This window comes from Macaca thibetana, chromosome 12 (genome assembly GCF_024542745.1).
Source record: "Macaca thibetana thibetana isolate TM-01 chromosome 12, ASM2454274v1, whole genome shotgun sequence".
Classification (NCBI taxonomy): Eukaryota; Metazoa; Chordata; class Mammalia; order Primates; family Cercopithecidae; genus Macaca; species Macaca thibetana.
Genome location: NC_065589.1, coordinates 40,036,238 through 40,060,819, shown reverse-complemented (window position 1 = coordinate 40,060,819; position 24,582 = coordinate 40,036,238). Strand labels below are relative to the sequence as shown.

General features: G+C 44.2%; 2 protein-coding genes across 3 annotated transcripts in view; one reads left to right on the top strand and one right to left on the bottom strand.

Annotated features, from left to right (window-relative positions):
• The window catches only part of SUMO1 (small ubiquitin like modifier 1), a 1,087,495-nt gene that overhangs the window by 441,784 nt on the left and 621,129 nt on the right, over positions 1-24,582 (bottom strand). The gene's annotated exons all lie outside the window — the stretch shown is intronic.
• The window catches only part of FAM117B (family with sequence similarity 117 member B), a 138,260-nt gene continuing 132,473 nt past the window's right edge, over positions 18,796-24,582 (top strand). Inside the window, exon 1 of the mRNA XM_050750830.1 lies at positions 18,796-19,605. Coding sequence (XP_050606787.1) covers positions 19,002-19,605 — 604 coding nt within the window. The 5' untranslated portion in view covers positions 18,796-19,001. The remainder of the gene's footprint in view (positions 19,606-24,582) is intronic.

Sequence of the window (24,582 nt, the reverse complement as noted above, 5' to 3'; positions counted from 1 at the left end):
TCTTCATTGCCTCAACCAATCTCCTTGGGCTTCTACCCCATTCATTTACACCAACTACCCAATTATCAATAAACCTAGGTATAGCAATCCCTTTATGAGCAAGCACAGTAATTACAGGCTTCCACTTCAAGACGAAAACCTCTTTAGCTCACTTTTTACTACAAGGCACACCTATACCACTTATCCCTATGCTAGTGATCATTGAAACTATTAGCCTATTCATTCAACCAATGGCACTAGCTATGTGATTAACAGCCAACATTATAGCCAGAAACCTACTAATACATTTAATTGAGGAGCCACACTAGTACGATCAACTATCAGTCTTCCCACAGCTTCAATCGCTGTCATTATTCTAATGCTACTAACTATCCTCGAATTCACCGTAGCCCTTATTCAGGCCTATGTCTTCACACTGCTAGTAAGCCTTTACCTGTACAACACATAATGACCCACCAAACACATGCCTACCGTATAGTTAACCCCAGCCCCTGACCACTAACAGGAGCTCTCTCATCTCTCCTGATAACATCTGGCCTGGCCATGTGATTTCACTTTAACTCTATCGCCCTTTTAACTCTGGGCCTACTAACCCACACACTAACTATATACCAGTGATAGCATGACACTATCCGAGAAAGTCCATTTCAAGGCCACCACACATCAATCATCCAATCATCATATCAGCCTCTGATATGGAATAATTCTATTTATTATCTGAGAAGTATTCTTTTTTGCTGGTTTCTTCTGGGTATTCTACCACTCTAGTCTAGTTCCAGTTCCAGAATTAGGGGGACACTGACCCCTAAGAGGTATTTATCCCCTCAAACCTTAGAAGTCCCCTTCCTGAATACATCTGTGTTACTTACATCAGGATTTTCAATTACTTGTGCTCACCCCAGCCTGATAGAAGGTAGTCGAAAGCAGATACTTCAAGCACTATCCATCACAATTACCTTAGGTATTTACCCTTCTACAAGCCTCAGAATATTTCCAGGCCCCCTTAACTATTTCTGATGGAATCTATGGCTCAACATTCTTTACAGCCACAGGCTTTCATGGATTTCATGTTATTATTGGATCAACATTTCTTACTATCTGCCTCCTCCGCCAATTAAAATTCCACTTTACATTCAACCACCACTTTGCCTTTGAAGCCGCCACCGGATATTGACACTTCGTAGATGTAGTATGACTATTCTTATAGGTCTCTATCTATTGATGAGGGTCCTACTCTTTTAGTATAAACAGTACCATTGACTTCCAGTCAATTAGTTTCCATAATATCCGAAAGAGAGTAATCAACCTGACACTAGCGCTAGTAACCGACACCTTACTGGCCCTATTACTAATAATAATCGCATTTTGGCTCCCACAACTTAATATCTATATAGAAAAATCCAGCCCCTACGAATGCGGATTTGACCCACTAGCTTCCGCCTGCCTCGCCTTTTCCATTACTTTCTTCCTAGTAGCCATCACATTCCTCCTCTTCGACTCAGAGATTGCTCTACTACTACCACTGCCATGAGCCCTTCAACCAACCAACCTGACACTAATAATCAGCACAGCCCTTATACTAGATACCATTTTAATCCTAGGCTTGACTTATGAATGAGCCCAAAAAGGATTAGAGTGTGCTGAATTGTAAATAGTTTAAGTCAAAATAAATTATTTTGACTCATTAGATTATGGTACACCATATTCACCAAATCCCCACGATTTATATCAACATTACATTAGCATATACCATACCACTGCTAGGAGTATTAGTCTATTGATCCCACCTAATATCATACCTATTATGCCTAGAAGACATAATACTATCAATATTTATCATACATACTCTTATAACTTTAAATATACATTTTGCTCTAGCATCTGTAGTACCCATTATTCTCCTAGTATTTGCTGCCTGTGAAGCTGCAGTGGGCCTTGTCTTACTAGTTTCAATCTCCAGTACATATGGTCTAGGTTATGTAGAAAATCTAAATTTACTTAAATGGTAAAAATTATTATTCCAAAAATTATACTGTTACCAATGACATGGTTCTCTAAAAATTCTATAAACTGAATCAACATGGTTATCCACAGCCTACTCATCAGCCTCATCAGCCTACTATTTTTTAACCAATTCAATGATAACTTATCCAACTTCTCATTAGTTTTCTCTTCTGACCAGCTGACACCACCCCTTCTCATCTTAACAGCCTGACCACTGCATCTTGTAAGTCTAGCAAGCCAATATCACCTGTCCAATGAATCACTCACATGAAAAAAGCTCTATATTTTTATATTGATCCCCCTACAGACTTTTAAAATCATAACATTCACAGTCACAGAACTAACTATATTTTATATCCTCTTTGAAGCCACGCTAGTTCCTACCCTAATTATCATCACCCACTGAGGCAACCAACCTGAATACCTTAATGCAAGCTCAGACTTCTTATTTTACACACTAGTAGGATCCCTTCCTCTACTTGTAGCATTTGCTTACACTTAAAATACCTCAGGTTCACTAAATATGCTAGTAATAGTACTTACTACCCAAGAGCTATTAACCACTTGACCCAGCAACCTTATTTATCATTGAATTGGTTAAAAAATAGTAGGCTGATGAGGCTGATAAGTAGGCTGTGGATAACCATGTTGATTCAGATTATAGAATTTTTAGAGAACCATGTCATTTGGATTGTAAGGTTGCATAGGCAAACAAAAAGTACCACTCTGGCTTAACGTGTGGTGGGTGAGGGCGTTGGCTAAAGTGTAGACATCTGGGTTCCCCAGGAGGTCAGGTGAAAATAGTACTAGAGTTATTAGAAGGAGGAGGAGAAAAATTAAACCTAAAATGTCTTTGGTTATATGGTAGGGGTGGAAGGTAGTGTTATATCAGAATAAATGCTGGTACAAGATAGGGTCACCCATGCCAACAGGGTCAAAAAAAGTAGTGTTGAGGTTATGGTCAATTAATAGTATAGTAATCCTTGTGGCTAGGACTGGAAGGGAAAGGAGTAGAAGGACAGCCATAATGAGGACTGATCAGATGAAAAGGGGTGTTTGATACTGGGACATAGCTGGGGGTTTTATGTTAATAATAGTGGTAATACAGTTAATGGCTCTTAAAATAGAAGAGACACTGGCCAAGTGGAGCGAGAAGATGGTCAGGTCCACAGAGGCTCCTGCATGTGCTAAGTTTCCTCCTCAAGGGGATAAACTGTCCAGCCGCTTCCAGCGCCGGCTTCTACTATTGAGGACACAAGTAGGGAGCAGAAAAGATAGGGGGAGAAGTCAGAAGCTCGTATTATTTATCCGGGGTGCACCAATTATCAGAGGGAATAGCCAGTTCCTGAAACCCCCGATGATGATTGGTATCATCATAAAGAAGATGAAAACAAATGCGTGGGCAGTAACAATAACATTGTAGATATGATCATCTCCTAGTAGAGTTCCTGGTTGGTCTAGTCCTGCTCCAATTAGGAAGCTTAAGGCGGTGCCTACTATTTCCGCTCTTGTGCCGAACAGCAGGTATAGTTTTCCGGTATCTTTGTGGGTAGTTGAAAACAATAAACAATTGATAAACATAGGTGGGGGAGCAGGTAAAACGGCTGAGCAAGCCTTAGACTGTAAATCTAAAGACAGAGGTTAAGGCCTCTTTTTACCAGCCCTGAGGAAATTTCTCATGTTGAATTGCAAATTCAAAGGAGCAGCTTCAATCCTGCCTGTTATTTTTATAAAAAATTAACCTTCTATATGCTCTTTCTTAGGAAGCAATTATAAAACAAAGGAATAAACAAGCAAATAAACCAAAAAGGAAGACCCTGGGTTGAGGGAACGTGGAATACATGCATAGACAAGTGTAGGGAAATCCCAGGAAATCATAGGATAGCTGTGCAGAAGTCCTAGAACATAATCTAGTTCAGACAGAGCAGGAGAAAAGAAGGTTCCATTTGGATGCCTTTAAGGGAAAAAACAAATGACTATCACTTTCAGAGAGGTTTAACAATTCTTTTGAGGTTTTGGGAAGGGCAATGAAAATAAGCAAATGACTGTTTTAAAAAATCATCCCTGGCCTGGCACGGTGGCTCTCCCCTGTAATCCCAGCACTTTGGGAGCTGAGGCAGGCAGATTGCCTGAGGTCAGGAGTTCAAGACCAGCCTGACCAACATAGTGAAACCCCATCTCTACTAAAAATACAAAAATTAGCCGAGCGTGGTGGTGTGCGCCTGTAATCCCAGCTACTTGAGAGGCTGAGGCAGGAGAATCGCTTGAACCCAGGAGGTGGAGATTGCAGTGAGCTGAGATCACGTTACTGCACTGCAGACTGGGTGACAGAGCAAGGTTCCGTCTCAGAAAAAACCAAACCAAAACAAAACAAAAAAATCATCCTTCTAATAGTATTTGTTTAAACTGTGTATATAGATTGCTTTTATATAACATTAAAATTTAAAATACTCTCTCAAGAGTGAAAAGATATAAACTTAAAAGTATCATACACCTTTGTATGTAATGGTGTGTCCATTAGCAGGAGACTGGCTAAATTACGGTACTGCCAAATGATAGAATACTACGTATTCTTTAAAGGGAATCAGATAGACTCTAGATGTATACTGAGTCAAAAGATGTCCTAGATATATGTTTAAGGGAAAAAAATACAGATTTCGAAAGTTATGCCCAAAATGTGATCATTTTTTATTTTTATTTTTTTTGAGATGGAGTTTCGCTCTTGTTGCCCAGGCTAGAATGCAATGGCACGATCTCGGTTCACTGCAACCTCCGCCTCCCAGGTTCAAGCAATTCTCCTGCTTCAGTTTCCCGAGTAGCTGGGATTACAGGCATGCACCACCACGTCCGGCTAATTTTGTATTTTTAGTAGAGACGGGGTTTCTCAATATTGAGGCTGGTCTCGAACTCCTGACCTCAGGTGATCCGCCTGCCTCGGCCTCCTGAAGTGCTGGGATTACAGGTATGAGCCACCGCGCCCAGCTGATCCTATTTTTTTAAGTAAAAAAAAAGTCTTATAAATATATATTACATTATACATAGAAAAATGAAAGGTTGGGGGAATTGTGGAATTTTGTTTTCTAATTTAATAATTTTTATATTGAATTGTTTATATGAGAATGGACTTTGTGTACTCAGAAAAAAATCAACACAGATGAATTTCTAATAAGATTACTTTGGACTTATAAATCAATTTTCCCATAGCTTCAGTTAACAATATTCATTCATCAAACTATTGTCTTGGGTATTAGAGAGACAGAGATGAATAAAATATATTTTCTGCCTTTAATTTTATCACACTGCAGTGGAACAGTTTTTAAAGTACTCTGTGTTTCAGGGGTGCAGTATATGTTTTGATCTGAATTTCATTTTCAAAACATATTTTGTTTTTCTTGAGACAGAGTCTTGCTCTGTCACCCAGGCTGGAGTGCAGTGGTGTGATCATGGCTTCTGCAGCCTCTACCTCCTGGGCTAAAAGAATCCTCTTGCTTCAGCCTCCTGAATAGCTGGTACTACAGGTGTGCACCACCCTGCCTGGCTAATTTTTTTATTTTTTGTGGTGATGAGGTCTTGCTATGTTGCCCAGGCTGGTCTCTAGCTCCTCAGCTCAAGTGATCCTCTTGCTTTGGCCTCCCAAAGGGCTGAGATTATAGGCCTGAGCCACCGTGCCTGCATATGTCTCCTTAGAGAATCATATTTTAAATATTTAAAAACTTATAATAATAAAAATCAATTAATTTAATATAATATATTTTATTTTATTTTATTTATTTTTTCAAGACAGAGTCTCACTTACTCTGTTGCCCAGGCTGGAGTGCAATGGAGTAATCTCAGCTCACATAAACCTCTGCCTCCTGGGTTCAACCAATTCTCCTGCCTCAGCCTCTCGAGTAGCTGGGATTACAGGCACACGCGACCACACTCGGCTAATTTTTGTATTTTTAGTAGAGACTGGGTTTCACCATGTTGGCCAGGCTTGTCTCAAACTCCTGGCCTCAAGTGATCCACCTGCCTCTTGGCCTCTCAAAGTGCTGGGATTATAGGAGTGAGCCACCACACCTGGCCAATCTAATAAATTTTAATATACCGGGGCCACTACTAGTTAATATCTGCTGTCACGGTTTTTTTTTTTTTTTTTAGACGGATTCTCACTCTGTTGCCAGGCTGGAGCACAGTGGCGTGATCTCAGCTCACTGCAACCTCTGCCTCCCTGGTTCAAGCAATTCTATTGCCTCAGCCTCCGGAGTGGCTGGGGCTACAGGTGCGCGCCACCATGCCCAGCTAATTTTTGTATTTTTAGTAGAGACAGGGTTTCACCATGTTGGCCAGGATGGTCTCCATCTCTTGACCTTGTGATCTGCTTGCCTCGGCCTCCCAAAGTGCTGGGATTACAGGTGTGAGCCACTGTGCCTGGCCAGTATTTTCTTTATGTAGACTTCAGTGTTAAATTTTTCCTGTCATTTTAGAGCATATATTTGAATTTATTGTAAACATGTCATTACTTAAAAAGATTGTAGCTTTACATTGGTCTATTTCACTAGCACTACATTCTAACCAACTGAGCTAACCGGCCAGCTACACTGTTCTTTTTAAAATCCAGGCCTGCATATGTCTCCTTAGAGAAAAATCTCCAGGTAACTACGCAACCACAGCTTATGTGCGCTGAGCACAATTAAACATCTAGCAAAGTTCATCTGTTTGATGTACATTCTTATGTACAATAACAAATACATGGATAACATGTTAGGTAAGGTAGATAGGGTTTTGCAGATTCTTAAATTTAGAGCTTTATACATTTTCAGTGTTTTCTTACAAACTAAGAAAGCATGTGAGTAGTTGTATGTTTTTGTGAACCAATTTTTAAAACGTTTGGCCGGGCGCGGTGGCTCAAGCCTGTAATCCCAGCACTTTGGGAGGCCGAGACGGGTGGATCACGAGGTCAGGAGATCGAGACCATCCTGGCTAACACGGTGAAACCCCGTCTCTACTAAAAAATACAAAAAACTAGCCGGGCGATGTGGCGGACGCCTGTAATCCCAGCTACTCGGGAGGCTGAGGCAGGAGAATGGCGTGAACCCGGGAGGCGGAGCTTGCAGTGAGCTGAGATCCAGCCACTGCACTCCAGCCTGGGTGACATAGCAAGACTCCGTCTCAAAAAAAAAAATAAAATAAAATAAAACGTTTATCACGGCCACTGAAACAGATACAAAGTAACAATAGAATAAGGAATCACCCTATACTTGTCACCCTGCTTTAACAATTATCGATATTCTGCCATTCTTGTAGCATCTATATCTCCATTTGATCTCCTGTTTATTATTATTTTTTCCAGTATTTTCCATTGCTCCTATTTCAAGTCTGAGTCTGCCTAGTTGCAGAGCAATTAAAAGCACACTGTTGGCCAGGTGTGTGGCTCACGCCTGTAATCCCAACACTGGGAGGCCGAGACTGGCGGATCACCTGAGGTCAGGAATTTGAAACTAGCCTGACCAACATAGAGAAACCCTGTTTCCACTAAAAATTAGCTGGGCATGGTGGCGCATGCCTGTAATCTCAGCTACTTGGGAGGCTGAGGCAGGAGACTTGCTTAAACGCAGGAGGCAGAGGTTGTAGGGGCGCCGAGATCACGCCATTGCACTCCAGCCTGGGCAACAAGAGCGAAACTCCGTTTCCAAAAACAAAAACAAGAACAAAACAAAACAAAAACACTGTTGCCATTTACAATTACTTCTCTGTATTAATCAAGATTTTCTCAATATTGCTCAACCCAAAAAAAAATACAGAAATATTTTGGATACTGAAACTATCATTTATAAACCCTAATTTCAAATTGTAATGCTCACCAAAATAACCTTGTTTTCTGAGAGTCCTTTTTTTTTTTTTTTTTTTTTTTTTTTACATTAGATCTTTCTTCGGGGGCTAAAATGAATACATAAACATTGCATTCAAAACTTCAAATAGTACAAAGAGGATGTATACAAAAGGACATGTTCTTCCTTTCTCTACCCCTCCCAGTTCCCCTTTTCAGAGGCCAGTTTCTTGGGAGAACCTCCAGATATTCTATACGTGTGCATATAACTATGCATATAACTAAAGTCTTTAAAAAGCAAAGGCCGGCCGGGTTCGGTGGCTCATGCCTGTAACCCCAGCACTTTGGGAGGCCGAGGCAGGCCGATCACCTGAGGTCGGGAGTTTGAGACCAGCCTGACCAACTGGTCAGGGAGAAACCCTGTCTCTACTAAAAATACAGAATTAGCCAGGCGTGGTGGTGCATGCCTGTAATTCCAGCTTCTCAGGAGGCGGAGGCAGGAGAATCGCTTGAACCCAAGAGGCAGAGGTCGCGGTGAGCCAAGATCGCACCATTGCACTCCAGCCTGGGCAACAAGAGCAAAACTCTGTCTCAAAAAAAAAAAAAAAAAAAAAAAAAAAAAAAAGCAAAGGCTATTGGTAGTATACACTGTTCTATATCGTGTTTTTGTTTAATTACCATCCTTTTTTTTGAGACAGAATCTCACTCTGTTACCAGGAGTGTAGTGGTGCGATCTTGGCTAACTGCAACTTCCCCATCCTGGATTCAAGTGATTCTTGTGCCTCAGCCTCCTGAGTAGCTGGGATTACAGGCACGTGCCACCACGCCCAGCTAATTATTGTATTTTTAGTGGCAAGACAAGGTTTCGCCACATTGGCTAGGCTGGTCTCGAACTTCCGCCCACCTCAGCCTCCCAAAGTTCTGGGATTACAGGTGTGAGCCACCGCACCCAACCTCAATTAACATACATTTTAATACATAGATTGAAGAGTTTCTGAAAACATACAAGTTATAGCAGAAACCATATCTCTGAAAGTACAATGTCAATGAACCAAAAGAGGAGGAGCAATACTGTCCTTTTAAGAACCAGAAAAGGCCCTATGACAGTTGATATTTGAGTTGAACCTTTCTTTTTTCTTTTTGAGACAAGGTCTCATTATGTTGCCCAGTGTGGTCTCCAACTCCTGGGCTCAAGCGATCCTTCTACCTCAGCCTCACAATTAGCCGGGATTATAGGCATGCACCACTGAGCCTGGTCTTAAGTCAAATCTTGACAGAATATTGAAGCATGGCAGAAAAGTAGATTGTTTTAAGTGGTAATATTCACCAATTCCAAACATAATTTCTTCGGTTCTCCTTCTTCTTCCCTTTTCTTTTCTTCCCAGCATGTTAGTTGGTAGGTACAAAATATCCTGAGCAGCTGCGGGTCTGTTGAAAGTCATCCTGACTGGGCACGGTGGCTCATGCCTGTAATCCCAGTACTTTGGGAAGCCAAGGCGGGTGGATCGCTTGAGCCCAGGAGTTTAAGACCAGCCTTGGCAACATGGAGAAACCCCATCTCTACTAAAAATACAAAAACTAGCCACGCGTGGTGGGATGCATCTGTAGTCTCAGCTACTTGGGAGGCTGAGGTGGGAGAATCACCTGAGCCTGGAAGTTCAAGGCTGCAGTGAGCTGTGATCACGCCACTGTATTCCAGCCTGGGTGACAGGGCAAGAGACTGTCTCGAGAGTCTCTTGGGAAAAAAAAAAAAAAAAGAAAGCCACTAACCTCCTGTAGTGAAAGGATGCTGGAATAAGAATTGAAAGACCCCAGTTCTAATTTTAGGAAGCCATTTAACCTCTTTAGTTTCCTCATTTATATCATGAAGACACCATATGCTTGTCTTTTTTATTAGATTTTTGAGACAATCTGCTGGACAAGAGTACCATCCTATGGTGAAACCAAATTGGCTTTGGAATCTAAAATCGTGGGTTTGAAATCAGTTGGTTTTTGGTTTTGTTTTGTTTTGTTTGTTGGTGTGAATGGTATAGTTGCTAAATCATTCATTTCTTAAGCAGGAAATTATTGCGTATCTGCCATATGCCAGCTTCTGTGAGGCATAAAGATACAAGGGTGGACAAGACAGACAGGATCTTAAATTGTAATTTTTTTGAGGACTTAGTGTGTACCAGGCACTGTGGTAAGGCAGAGAAGTAATGGGAAATCCCTAGGTAACCTCATGTGTCGCACAGGTGCAAATAATGTCTATGTGCTGAAACCTCATGGTCTGACTTCTCTGAAACTGAGTCTTCTATATATATCCAACATATATTTTATTTATTTATGTTTTTGTTCGGAGATGGAGTCTTGCTCTGTTGTCCAAGCTGGAGTGCAGTGGCGTGATCTCGGCTCGCTGCAACTTCCACCTCCTGGGTTAAAGCGATTCTCTTGCCTCAGCCTTCCGAGTAGCTGGGACTACAGATGCACACCACCACACTTGGCTAATTTTTGTATTTTTCGCAGAAATGGGGTTTCACCATGTTAGCCAGGCTGGTCTTGAACTCCTGACCTCAGGCAACCCGCCTGCCTCAGCCTCCCAAACTGCTGGAATTACAGGTGTGAGCCACTGTGTCCAGCCTATTTAGTTATTTTTTGAGACAGAGTCTTGCTCTCTCACCCAGGCTGGAGTGCAATGGCGCAGTCTTGGCTCACTGCAACCTCCCCCTCCCGGGTTCAGGTGATTCTCCTGCCTCAGCCTCTTGAGTAGCTGGGATTACAGGCACCTGCCACAGTGCCTGGCTAATTTTTGTATTTTTAGTAGAGACGGGGGTTTTGCCATGTTGGCCAGGCTGGTCTCAGACGCCTGACCTCAAGTGATCTGCCTGTCTCAGCCTCCCAAAGTGCTGGGATTACAGCACCTGGCCTCAACACATATTTTAAATAATTCATTAGAAACTCAAACCTAGTATGTACAAACCTAAACTGATTTCAATACCATGGCTTTTTCTCCCCCACTCTTCCCCTTCTCTATAAACACACCACCATCTACCACAATTTTCAAGCCAGAAATCTGGGGGACTTCCCCTAGAGACCTCCTATACCTCCTATCACCTGCAAGACAAATTAACTCTACCTAGAAGGTAGGTCTTGAATCCATCCACTTTTTCTGTCTCTGAAATCCCCCTTGCTCAGACTTCTTTGCAATAGGCTCCTTATGATTTTCCTTACTTCCTGATCTCCTACAAGCCATTCTCCATACAGTAGCCAGAGTGGATTCCCAGCGTGAAAACAACAGCAACAGCAGCAATAACAAACACAGACAAAACAAATAAACAAAACTGAAAATACAAGTATTCTTTAATTCCCAAACCTTCCTGAGAAGATTCTTCCTCTGGGTTCTGGAGCTTCTGTTGTGCTACTGAGGATAAATTAATTAGAGATGCAGAAATAGTGAGGTCAGAAAGAACAGATTGATATACTTTAGTTTAGCAAAGGCAGGGAGTTATTCAAGAAGCAAGAATGGAGCCTAGGAGGTGAGAGAATGAGGCCAAAGAAAGAAAAGCCAGGTCCAGGTCTGGCCTATTTTTAGAGAGATGAGAGATTGGAGACTGTTGCTGTGTTGTGATGAGTAGAACTTGGAGACAAAGATCAAGGTTTTTTATCATGTCTATTGAGACGCATGCAAATAAATCCGCTTTTCATAACCTTTTGTTATATGTCAAATATCATGCTTATTTCATAGATTTCAGTAAATATTAGATAGCCTTTCATTCCTTTTTTTTTTTTTTTTTTTTTTTTTTTGAGACGGAGTCTCGCTCTGTGGCCCAGGCTGGAGTGCAGTGGCGCGATCTCGGCTCACTGCAAGCTCCGCCTCCCGGGTTCACGCCATTCTCCTGCCTCAGCCTCCCGAGTAGCTGGGACTACAGGCGCCCACAACCGCGCCCGGCTAATTTTTTGTATTTTTAGTAGAGACGGGGTTTCACCGTGGTCTCGATCTCCTGACCTTGTGATCCGCCCGCCTCGGCCTCCCAAAGTGCTGGGATTAGGTGTCTATTGTTTCTTTTCAGTGAGACATTGTGCTGATGGAGGCAATGAGTGGGCTCAGCTCTATTCAAAATACATTATTGTACTTAGAATAAAATCTGAATCCCTTACCAGGGTTTAAAAATCTCTGCATCATCTAGCCTCTAGCTGTCCCATCTTATCTCTGAACTACTCACCTTTGCTGATGCTGCCCTTCCTCTGGTTCCTTCAACAGACAGCTGTTTCCTTTCTCAGGCTCTGCGCAGCTATTTCCTGTTTAAAATGTTCTTTCCATGATGGTTCTTTGTTTTTGTTTTTTTGTTGTTTGTTTTGTTTTGTTTTTGAGACGGAGGTCTTGCTCTGTTGCCCAGGCTGGAGTGCAGTGGCACAATCTCGGCTCACTGCAACCTCCACCTCCCTGGTTCAAGCAATTCTCCTGCCTCAGCCTCCTGAGTAGCTGGGACTACAGGCGCCCGCCACCACGCCTGGCTAATTTTTGTATTTTTAGTAGAGACAGGGTTTCACCATGTTGGTCAGGCTGGGCTCGAATTCCTGACCTCAGGTGATCTGCCCGCCTCAGCCTCCTAAAGTTCTGGGATTACAGGGGTGAGCCACTGCACCCAGCTGGCTCATTCTTATCTTTTAGGTTTTATCTTAACTTCAGAAAGGACTTCTCACCTAGCTTAGCTAGATCTCTACTATTGCCCTCTTCGATGGCACTTTGTTTTTTTTTTTTCCTACAGAATTTTGCAAGTGGTAATTTATTTACATGTGTAGTTATATGTGTGTGCACCCATGCATGTTTCATTTACTTGCTCACTGTCTCCAGCAGATGTTAAGTCCATGAGGATAAAGAGCTTGTGGGTTTGTTCATCACTGTAAAGCCATCACAGTGTTCTGCATATAGAAGGCAGTCAATGAATATTTGTTGAGTGAACAAATAAGCTCTTATGGAGGTTAACATTGAGAAAGAAATACAGATATTGAACAAATAACCCAGGGAAACTAACTTAAGTGGGTTGGGTGGGTATGACAACCCAGGCCTCCTCCATCTAAAAACTGAGAAGTTGGCCAATTGACAAGAGTGAGACGTGTTCCAAGGAGAAGAACTAGCATGTGTGAAGGAATTAGGATAAGACTATTGTTTTAGGGGGAAATGAAAGAAGAGCAGTATGGCGGGAGCCTAGAGAGGAAGAGGTCAGAGGTGGGCCCATGGAACTTATGGTAAACCTCAGGACTGGGGGACTGGTCCTAAGAAGGGCTGGTAAGCTTTAGGCTATGTAGTAAGGTGATTATGTTTGTGGTTTTAAGATAGCACTATAGATGTGTGGGGAATTGGGAGCTTGGAGAAGTAGGGTGGGGCAGAGATGATCTAGGGAGACTGGCTAAGCAAGAGTAAGAGTGCAGGCCAGAGAAGATATAGGTTGGCTAGAAGGGATGGCAGGTCTGGAGAACAGTAGTAGATTCATGAGAGATTTAAGAACAAGAGTAGTTAAGCTACAGTGATTCACTGGCCTTACCCCAAGGAAGGGGGAGAGCCAAGATGACTTCCAGGGTTTTGATTTAGACTACTTAGCAGATGGTGGTACCACTGACTGAGATAGGGAAGACTGCAAGGGAGTGTTGGTGAAGAGAGGATGAATTTACTTGTGGATAAGGTTTGTGGTACCTGTGAGATATAGGAGAAGAGATGCCAAGCAGGCAGTTGAAAAGATGGCAGTATGATGGTCAGTGGAATTCTGGGCACAAATGCAGCTGCCAGTCTAGGAAGTGAGAGGCCTAGATGAGTTTCTCAGGCACTCTTACTTTTTAAGGGTCAGATTGAGAAGGAGCCAGCAAAAGTGACCAAGGCACAGTCAAAGAGGTAAGAAGGACACCTGGAAATATGTAGTGCTATGGACACACATTTGGCCTAAGACAAATTTCAGTGAAGTACCAGTCAGATTTTAAGTACAGAATATCACTAAGAAGTTCAAGTTCTTATGATTCTCCTTTTTATTAAGAAATCATATATCAACATTTCTTGAGGAAAAAACCTCTTTTTTTGTTTTTAGACACAAGGTCTCACTCTGTCACCCAGGGTGGAGTGCAGTAGTGCAATCATGGCTCACTACAGCCTCAAACTCCTGGGCTCAGAGGATCTTCCCACCTCAGCCTCCTAAGTAGCTAGGACTACAGGTGCGTGTCACCACACCTGGCTAATTAAAAAAAAAAAAATCATACCACTGGAATGCAGTGGTATGATCTCAGCTCACTGCAACCTTCACCTCCTGAGTTCAAGCGATTCTCGTGCCTCAGCCTTCTGAGTAGCTGGGATTACAGGTATGCGCCACCATGCTTGGCTAATTTTTGTATTTTTAGTAGAGATGGGGTTTTGCCATGTTGGCCAGGCTGGTCTCAAACTCCTGGCCTCAAGTGATCCATTCGCCTCGGTCTCAAAGTGCTGGGATTACAGGTGTGAGCCATTGCACCAGGCCCTAATTTTAAAAGTTTTTGTAGAGATGGAGTCTTGTTATGTTACTCAGGCTGATCTTAAACTCTTGGGCTCAAACAATCCTCCCGCCTCAGCCTCCCAAAGTGTTGGGATTACAAGTGTGAACCACTGTGCTTGGCTTTATTTTCTTTCTTTTTTGAGATAGGGTCTCACTCTGTCGCCAGGCTGGAGTGCAGTGGTGTGTTCGTGGCTCACTGCAGCCTTGACCTCCCAGGTTCAGGTGATGCTCCCATCTTAGCCTCCCGAGTAGCTCATACTACAGGTGTGCACCACCATGTGCAGCTAATTTTAAAATTTTTTGTAGAGATACGGTTTTTCATGTTGTCCAGGCTGGTCTTGAACTCCTGGGCTCAAGGGATCTGCCCACCTCAGCCTTCCAAAGTGCTGGGACTACAGGCCCTGTGCCTGGCCTCTCAGATCTCTATTTTCATGTCAGTATTTTACCCTACAGTATTTTATAAAAGGCTTATGACTTTTATACAATTATTATAATTACAATGGATGCATACTTTTGATTTTTTTCATTTTAAAGTGAAAGGAATTTGTGATTTCATAATTACCATTTTGATGGCTGTATAATGTTCCATTCAATGACATTTTAGAGGTTTGTAAGTGGATACAGCTGATTCTAGAATAACTAAAGGAGGAAAAGAAACCACTACAGGACAATAAACATTTTCATAAAACCCATCTTCCTTTACCACGGCAGGATCATTGTAGAGTTAAGCAAGCACAGGAACAAATGAGCCTATCAATAATTTTGTCTTTTGAAGTTTAAATACAGACAAACCAATTCTAACATGTTGCTTTTTGTCTACAATTATATACAGTTATGTTTCAATCTCGGAGAGAAAAATGGGAAAATTTGAATTATATCCTAAGAAGAGCAGGGTTAAACTAGAGGAAGATACGTTTATTTTGTTGATCCTTGAAATACAAGGACTCTCTTTGTAGATAAACCAGCAAACTAAAAACCAATACATCACCTTGATGCACATTGTTTTCTTTGAATCTTCAACAATAGATAATGAAGTCAAGGGCAAGAGGAAAGGATGCTTTTATTCATTGCCATTAAATCTTAAAAACAGACTGAAGAGCTCTAAGGTATTGAAGCAAGTTTTTATTTTCTTTTCTTTTTAGCATTCTTTAATAATTTAATACTTTTTAAAAATTATTATTTTTTGAAAGAGTATCTCACTCTGTCTCCCAAGCTGGAGTACAGTGGCATGATCTTGACTCACTGCAACCTCTGCCTCCTGGGCTCAAGCGATCCTCGTACCTCAGCCTCCCAAATAGCTGGGACTACAGGCATGCACCAGCTGATTTTCGTAGATACGGGGTTTTGCCTTGTTGGCCAGGCTGGTCTTGAACTCCTGGGCTCGAGTGATCCCCCCCCACCTTGGCCTTCCAAGGTGCTGGGATCACAGGCATGAGCCATAGCACCCTGCTGAATTTCATGGTTTCAAAGCTTTGATTTACAAGTCATCACAAATATCCTTTAGTACAAAGAGGGCTGAAGTGGTTAATTACCTGCTTTAATTGAAGTGCTCTCATTTGTTTAAAGTTAAGCCCTGAACTGACGAGTGAGGTAAACTGTCAAATAAGATGAAAATGAATTTTCTGGAACTGTAGGTTTCAGTTTCTGTAGGAAACATAACTAGAAGCAAAAGGTGAAATGGCTCCATCAGAGCTCATGACTAAGCCAAGGACATTTTTTTTAAGCTCTTTGATCTAGTGAAATCAGTTGATTTAATGAAATCTAATAAGATCTGCTGAAATCAATTCTTCAGCTCAGGCAAGCTAAAAGCCTCTTGCCACCAACAAAGATGTCTCCAGTTTGGTGATACCTAAATCGATTGATCAGGAAGCTAAGGACACTAGGGCTGCAAGACTCCTTTGGATTAATTTAATAAACATGTATTGAGATCCTACTTTGTGCAAGACAAAATACCACATACGGCTTCCTTTATTTATTTATTTATTTATTTATTGAGACATAGTCTCGCTGTGTCGTCCAGGCTGCAGTGCAGTGGGTGAGATCTCTGTTCACTGCAGCCTCCGACTTCTGGGTTTCCAGCTCTTCTCTTGCTTCAGCCTCCTGAGTAGCTGGGATTATAGGCATGCACCACCATGCCTGGTTAATTTTGTATTTTTAGTAGAGACAGGGTTTCACCATGTTGGCCAGGTTGATCTTGAACGCCTGACCTCAAGTGATCTGCCTTGGCCTCCCAAAGTGCTGGGATTATATCCTTATTTAATAAGGCATCCATTGCTTTCAGACCAGACTTGGCTCTTTGCAGGGATCCTGCTGGCAGTTTCCTGTATGTTCCTATCCAGTGAGAAGCTGTTTTTGGCTTCACACCAGGCTGTAAGGGCCAGATAGTGATGTCAGATCTATCCAGAGCACCAGTCAACTTAAGGCAGCTTCCTGGGCTAAGGGGCTGGGGCTTTCTCTGTGGAGGGAGAGACAGGAGGAGAAAAGGGAATGGATGGTAAGGAGAAATGTGTGTCTCTGAATCACGTGGAGACTCTGGAAGTGCTGACCACCTTCTACACACCACATTCACATATAATCCTTCGTTAATAATCATAACAACTGTATGAAGCACATGGTATTGTTTAACTGCATTTTACAGATAAGGAGACTGGCTAGTGACCTACCCAAGGTCACAGAGTAAGTGGTGGCCATGGGATTTGAATTTCCTCTCTAGGTCTTTTTTTTTAATTAATTTTTTTAAAACAGAGTTTCGCTCTTGTTGCCCAGGCTGGAGTGCAATGGCCTGATCTTGGCTCCCTCCAACCTCCAACCTCCCAGGTTCAAGCGATTCTCCTGCCTCAGTCTCCCGAGTAGCTGAGATTACAGGTATGTGCCACCACGCCCAGCTAATTTTGTATTTTTAGTAGAGATGGGGTTTCCTCCATGTTGGTCAAGCTGGTCTCCAACTCTCGACCTCAGGTGATCCGCCCGCCTTAGCCTCTCAAAGTGCTGCGATTACAGGCATGAGCCACCGCACCCGGTCTCCTCTCTGGGTCTTTAAAAGCCTTCCACCTCACGCCTGTAATTCCAGCACTCTGGGAGGCTGAGATGGGCGGATCATGAGGTCAAGAGATCAAGACCACCCTGGCCAACATGGTGAAACCCCCGTCTCTACTAAAAATACAAAAATTAGCCGGGCGTGGCGGCACGCACCTGTAATCCCAGCTACTTGGGAAGCTGAGGCAGGAGATTTGCCTGAACGCGGGAGGCGGAGGTTGCAGTGAGCCGAGATCGAGTCACTGCACTCCAGCCTGGGGGACAGAGCGAGACTTCGTCTCAAAAAAACAAAACAAAACAAAAGTCTTCCACCACCGCGCACAGGGATCCAGTAGGATTTCAGGTCCAGAGTGAATCATACTATGGTCTCCACTCCCACATTTTTACACGACGAAATCTGTCTAGCATGTACAACTAATAAAAATAGTACAGGGAAAAGAGGTAATGGATAGGCAATTTATAGCCAGAGAGGTGGGAGTGTAGGTTTTGGGTCCACCATTTTTTATTTTCTTGATAAGGAGCCCTTTAGGCCATTTTAGAACTAGTGTCACTGCCTGCCTTCCTGGGTCTTTGCCACACCAAAGACTTGTTTCCTCCACTAGACAAAAACATGGATGGCTGGCCCAGTTCTGTCTCAAACAATGATCGTGTAGAATCAAATAAGGCCCTCTGTAAACTATAGCATTTTACAGACTGGTAAGGTAGCAGCCATCTTTCCAAGGTATCAGGGAACAGCGAAGCAGCTGATTAAAATAGTCTTGATTACTTGAGATACAGGAGGGTAGGAATAACATGTGGTAACTGAACTCCATAGATACTATCTAAAACCGCATTCTAACAGGCAAATTTAATCTTTCTGAGATTTGCCTCTTTGTAGAGCTCTAAAAAATAAGAAAAGGAGAGGGGTGTAAAATGCCACTTAAGATTTGTTAAATTTCTTCTCCTTTTGAGCCCTGTCCATAGGTAGATGGAATTAGGGCAGAACAAAAACATTAAGAATAAAAGCCCGAAGGAGAGGCGCGTACATGTGAATACAAGTGAATACTGGGGTAAGGAAATGAGTTATGCGGAAAAGGCTTCGGACCATCCCTGGGAACTGTTCCGGGTCCGGACATTTCCTTTGGCAACCTTCCAGAGTCTGAGTCCCCAGGGCTCCCCCCTGCGGGAAGGGAAAGGCGCGCGTGGCTAGGCGCGCGCGTACACGGGCACTCACGTGTACACACACACGCGCGCACACTACACATACACACACTGCCCATTTCCTCCGCTCCCTCCCCGCGGGGGGCGGGTCTCTTTCTCTTTAAAGAGCAGACGGTCTCCGCGCACACCCAGGCTCTCAAGGCCTCGGGGGCCCGGGACCCGAGCTGCTCGTAGCCAATGGGAGCGGTAGAGCGGCTCGAGCGCGGCTGACGCTGCACCAATGGGCGATCGTGGGGGGCGGGGGCAGCGGAGGAGACACTATTGTTGATGAGGAGCGGCGGCGGCGGCGGCTGCACCACCTCGTTGCTGCCGGTCCCGGCCCGGTCGCCCCCTGCACCCCGGAGTCCAGCTTCGTCACCCCGCGCGAGGGCCTGCCCTCCGGCCTCGAGAATCCTCCCCCTGCAGCCCAACAACAAAACCCCCCGTCTCGCCCAGTCACCGGGGAGGGGGGGACCATGTCCCAGCGGGTGAGGCGCAATGGGTCCCCCACGCCGGCTGGCTCCCTTGGGGGTGGTGCGGTCGCCACGGCCGGGGGACCCGGGAGCCGCTTGCAGCCCATGAGGGCGACGGTTCCGTTCCAGCTGAAGCAGCAGCAGCAACATGGCAGCCCCACGCGGAGCGGCGGCGGCGGCAGCGGCGGCGGCAACAACAACGGTGGCTGCTGTGGTGGCGCCTCAGGCCCCGCAGGCGGCGGCGGCGGCGGCGGCGGCCCGCGCACCGCCTCGCGCAGCACCAGCCCCACGCGCGGCGGCGGGAACGCGGCCGCGCGCACCAGCCCCACGGTGGCCACGCAGACGGGCGCGTCCGCGACGTCCACGCGAGGCACCAGCCCCACGCGCGGCGCCGCGCCTGGAGCTCGCGGGAGCCCCCCACGGCCGCCGCCACCGCCGCCGTTGCTGGGCACCGTGTCGTCGCCCAGCTCGTCGCCCACCCACCTGTGGACCGGCGAGGTGAGCGCGGCCCCACCCCCAGCCCGCGTCCGGCATCGGAGGAGGTCTCCGGAGCAGAGCCGAAGCTCGCCGGAGAAGAGGAGCCCTAGCGCCCCGGTTTGCAAAGCAGGTAAGTGCTGGGGGTCGCGCAGCGAGGGGGAGGCGGCGGCGGGAAGGAGTCCCGGGCGCGCGCTGCAATCGCGCGGGGAATGCAGCGCTGCCGCGGAGCCCGGGTGGCTGGGGGCGGGGCTGGGGGCGGTGTCGGGCGGTGGGGACCGGGCAGTGTGGCCCCGCCTTTCCCGGGCCTACCCTGCGCCCCGCCCGCCCGTCTCATTCATTCCTCTGCCCGCCCCGCGCGGCTCCCTGGCGGTGGAGGTGCAGTGGCTAAACCTTGGGCTTGAACTGATGAGTGTTAATGATAACCCTGGCGTCCTGGCCGTATTCCTGGAGGAGTCGTTACTGCTTACCCTCCTTTGAGGGTGAGGCTAGGAGTGGTTTATCACTTTGTTTTAGGCACAAGGTTAATGTTGGCATAGCCCGTATCTGCTGCTGCTAAGTATTTCTGTTCACAAAACAGTTTCAGATCTGGGGTACTGAATGCATTAGCAGTGGCAGATTTGGATCACTGAACAGACGAGGCTGAGACCCGTGTTTTAGCATTTTCCAAGACTTTGATAAATGGGTAGCAAGAAGTGAGAATTAAGCAAGATTCCTTAGGAAGGTTTATGGGTTTTGTCTGAGGTTCTGGGTGTATTTCTGATTTTGTGTACTGATTCTGTTGTTTGAATGTAGAAAAACAGAATCCAGTGTTTGTCTCCATCTTGTTATTGTTTTAGGGAGCTAACATTCGTTGTTTTTCTGTTTACCTGGAAGCTTTCTTGGGGAAAGTCGTGAATGGAGCTGTGGGTGCCATTGGAGTCATTCATAAAGAGTAACTCAAAAGAAAAATTCAAATTGTGGGAAGTGGAAAGGAATAAAATTTATCATCTTGTTGCCTTGAGAAAATAAATATGTGGTTTTTAATTATGTATTCATTTTTGTCAACATATATCTTTGTCTTTCCCTTACTGGGATAGTTCTGTTAGAATCTTCCAGGCAGAATGGTTGGGAATTTCAGGAAACAAATTCAGATGAAATAGTTTCCGAAATGGAAGGAATAGGATGACTCTTTCTTACTGTTTATGAAAAGTTTTAGATAATACTTTTTTTAGAGATAATTGCCCTGGAAAATGATTAATAGTGTTTTTTTGAGGTAGAATCTCTGTCACCCAGGCTGGAGTACAGTTACGCGATCTTGGCTTACTGCAACCTCTAACTCCCGGGTTCAAACGATTCTGCCTCAGCCTCCTAAGTAGCTGGGATTACAGGCGACCGCCACCATAACCGGCTAATTTTTAGTAGAGACAGGGTTTCACCATGTTGGCCAGGCTGGTCTCGAACTCCTGACTTCAGGTGATCCGCCCGCCTCGGCTTCTCAAAATGCTGGGATTACAGGTGTGCGCCTCCGCGCGCTGCCCGAATAGTGCTTTCTAATTAGAACTAGAGCACTGTTTTATTTATTTGTATTTATATTTTTATTTATTTTTTGAGACGGAGTCTTGCTCAGCCGCCCAAACTGGAGTGCAGTTATGTGATCTCGGCTCACTGCAACCACTGTCACCCGGGTTCAAGCGATTCTTCTGTCTCAGCCTCCCGAGTACCTGGGATTACAGGCACCCGCCATCATGCCCGGCTAATTTTTGTATTTTAGTAGAGACAGGGTTTCACCATGTTGGCCAGGCTGATTTGGAACTCTTGACCTCAGGTGATCTGCCTGCCTCGGCCTCCCGAAGTGCTAGGATTGCCCGGTCCAGAGCACTATTTTAAATCTTTTGAGAATGCAGAATGCTTTTCTAAAACTGTGATAAAAGTATTAGACTTCACCTCCCCGCTTCATAACCTCTGTCACCTGATGAACTCTTACTATGTGTCAGGTAGTTTTTATGCAAAATCTCATTTAACCTTCACTATGGCTTTTAGAGAGGTTAAGTAACAAGTTGCAGAGCTGGTATTTATTTGAACTTTGGTCAGTTGTACTCCAAAGACCATGTCTTTATATTATATCAAGGAAGTGACATCATGATGTGTAAGATAGAATGTGGGAAATATATAGCAGGCCAAAATTACATGTACTTAGTTAAGTAAATTTTTTTTTTTTTTTTGAGACGACGTCTCACTCTGTCATCCAGGCTGGAGTGCAGTGACGTGATCTTGGCTCACTGCAACCCCTACCTCCCGGGTTCAAGCAATGCTCCTGCCTCAGCCTCCCGAGTAGCAGGGATTACAGGCATGTGCTACCATGACCGGCTAATTTTGTATTTTTAGTAGAGACGGGGTTTCTCCATGTTGTTCAGCCTGGTCTTGAACTCCCGACCTCAAGTGATCTGCCGACCTTGGCTTCCCCAAAGTACTGGGATTACAGGCATGAGCCACGGTGCCCAGCCACTAGTTAAGTAACTCTTACAGATATGAACAAAACTGCTTTAGTCCTTCAGCCTTCTGGAGCCAGCGTAGTGCATCAGGTGGAAGGGAAGGAGAACTGCTTATAAATGGGCAGTAGAGGTGGCAGGAGGCACAGCCTGTAGTCTAACAGAATCTGGCTCTCTTAACTACTGTTTGACACTCAGAGAAACACCCTGAGGAGAACTGGGTTGAATTAATTATTGGCAACGTGTGGAGGAAGGTACTCTTTTTCTCTGATCTCTAGGAGGGCTCTATTTCCTGGGATGTCAGGCTACTCCCATGCCCTCTCTTCATGGTTTTGAATGCTCCCCTTCCCTAGATCATCCCTTAGAGTATTTGCTGTAAAATTATCCCCATTTGCTCCCCCACCAAAACTAAAATAAAATAAAATAAATCCAGAAAAATAAAAACTCTTATTTCTCAAAGTGTAGTCTGTGGTTCATCTGTATCAGAATTAGGGTGTGTGGTATAATAAAAAATAATTTGGCCAGGTGCGGTGGCTCACACTTGTAATACCAGCGCTTTGGGAGGCCGAGGCGGGTGTATCACCTGAGGTCAGGTTTAATACCTGTGTTCCGCCAACTAGAAAAATAAAAACTCTTATTTTTCTAGTGCAGCACTTTCACCAAGGTGTGAGAAATATTGTCTTTTACTAAGTCATACTGTAGTGTGAATGTCTCGTAGTTTCCTTCCCAGGAATTGTTGTTTCACTGTAGTAAATACCCATGCAGAGTAGAACAAAGTGTTTTCAAATTTCAAGTGTTCATAACACACACAAAACTACGATGGAATCGTTTGCTGTTTTTGTATGTCTAAATCTGGAAGGAAAGTCTTTGTAAACTTCAGACTCCCTTTTTCATTAAAGGGAGGCTACCACCAGTTTGCAGCTGTGATGAATGTAAAAATCCCTACTGTAAAGGGTAAGGGTCTACCATATAGTTCTATAAATCTCATAGGACTCAAATTTCAGGGTCCATCTAGATCAGGCTGTTGACTTCTAGGTATCTTATCAGATGAACTGGATGCTCTAACCTTGGTTAGGGATCTAGTGTCTCAGAGTCCCTAAGTCAAAGGTATCAAGATCCCTACCCAGTTGCTTTATTCTTCTGGAGTTAGAGCTAATTGGCTGATGCAGAACTTCCTACTCTTGACTACTATAAAGTAATCCAAGCACCCATCCTTGACAGATATTTTAAACTTCCCACCTTCAGTGACTGTCATCTCTATAGCAAAGCCGTTTGTCATTAGGAACTGAGGTATGTTTAGAAAAGGTATCTAGGCAACAGTGTTAATCAGAAAGTTTATTTTTGTGCTTTCTCTCCTTTTACCCCACTTTGTTTTGTTTATTAAAACATCAAATAGATTACAAATGGAGAGATGGTATAACGTAGAGGTTAGGAGGATATACTTTGTGTAGACAGGGTTTAATACCTGTTTTCTGCCAACTAGAAGCCATGTGATATGGAAAGTTATCTTTCTTATCTGTGAAATGGGTGGTGAAATCTACTTCATATGATAGTAGGGATTAAATAAGGGAAAACTGAAAAACAGCACAGTACCTCAGTATAAAAGTTAACTGTTGTGTATCATACTAGTTTTGCTTCTGATTTTACTGTATTTAACATAAAGTGCCAGTGTAGGTTCAGTTTTCAGGGTTGTATGAAATTTCAAATTGGTAATAACATTGCCTGTGAATATCCAGAATGGTGTTTCTCAAAGTGTAGTCTGTGGTGCATCTGTATCAGAATTACTTAGGGTGTGTGGTATAATAAAAAAAAGTTTGGCCAGGCGCGGTGGCTCATACCTGTAATCCCAGCGTTTTGGGGGGGCTGAGGTGGGTGGATCACCTGAGGTCAGGAGTTCGAGACCAGCCTGCCCAATGTGGCGAAACCCCGTCTCTACTAAAATTACAAAAAATTAGACGGACGTGGTGGCAGGCGCCTGTAATCCCAGCTACTGGGGAGGCAGAGGCAGGAGAATCACTTGAACTCAGGAGGCAGAGTTTGCAGCGAGCCGAGATCGTGCCACTGCATTCCAGCATGGGCAACAAGAGCGAAACTCTGTCTCAACAACAACCACCACCACCACAACCACTATATGTATACATATACACCAAGTTGTGTTCTTGCTAGTTTTCCCTTCCTTTGGCTATATTAAGTTGTGTATAAGTTTGGTTGTTTATTGGAATTGGGGAGTGCCAAGGGCAGCAAAAAGAGATAACTTCTTTGGACTAATAGGCAGAATCAAGAAGCAGGGTACCAGAATTTCATATTTGTGTCATCTTTGATGTCTACTTTCTAGTACCTTATGAAATACATCTCTAAGAATTTAGTGTTTCTCTAACATTTGGAGGATTGCTGCTAACATTACACATTCAAGGGAATTTTTTTTTTTTTTTCTTTTAGAGACAGGGTCTTTGTCACCCAGGCTGGAGTGCAGTGGCATGATCTCGGCTCACTGCAACCTCTGCCTCCTGGGCTCAGGTGATTCTCCTACCTTAGCTTCCCGAGTAGCTAGGACTACAGGTACATGCCACCATGTCCGGCTTATTTTCTGTAGTTTGGGTAGAGACTGGGTTTTACCATGTTGCCCAGGGTGCTCTCCA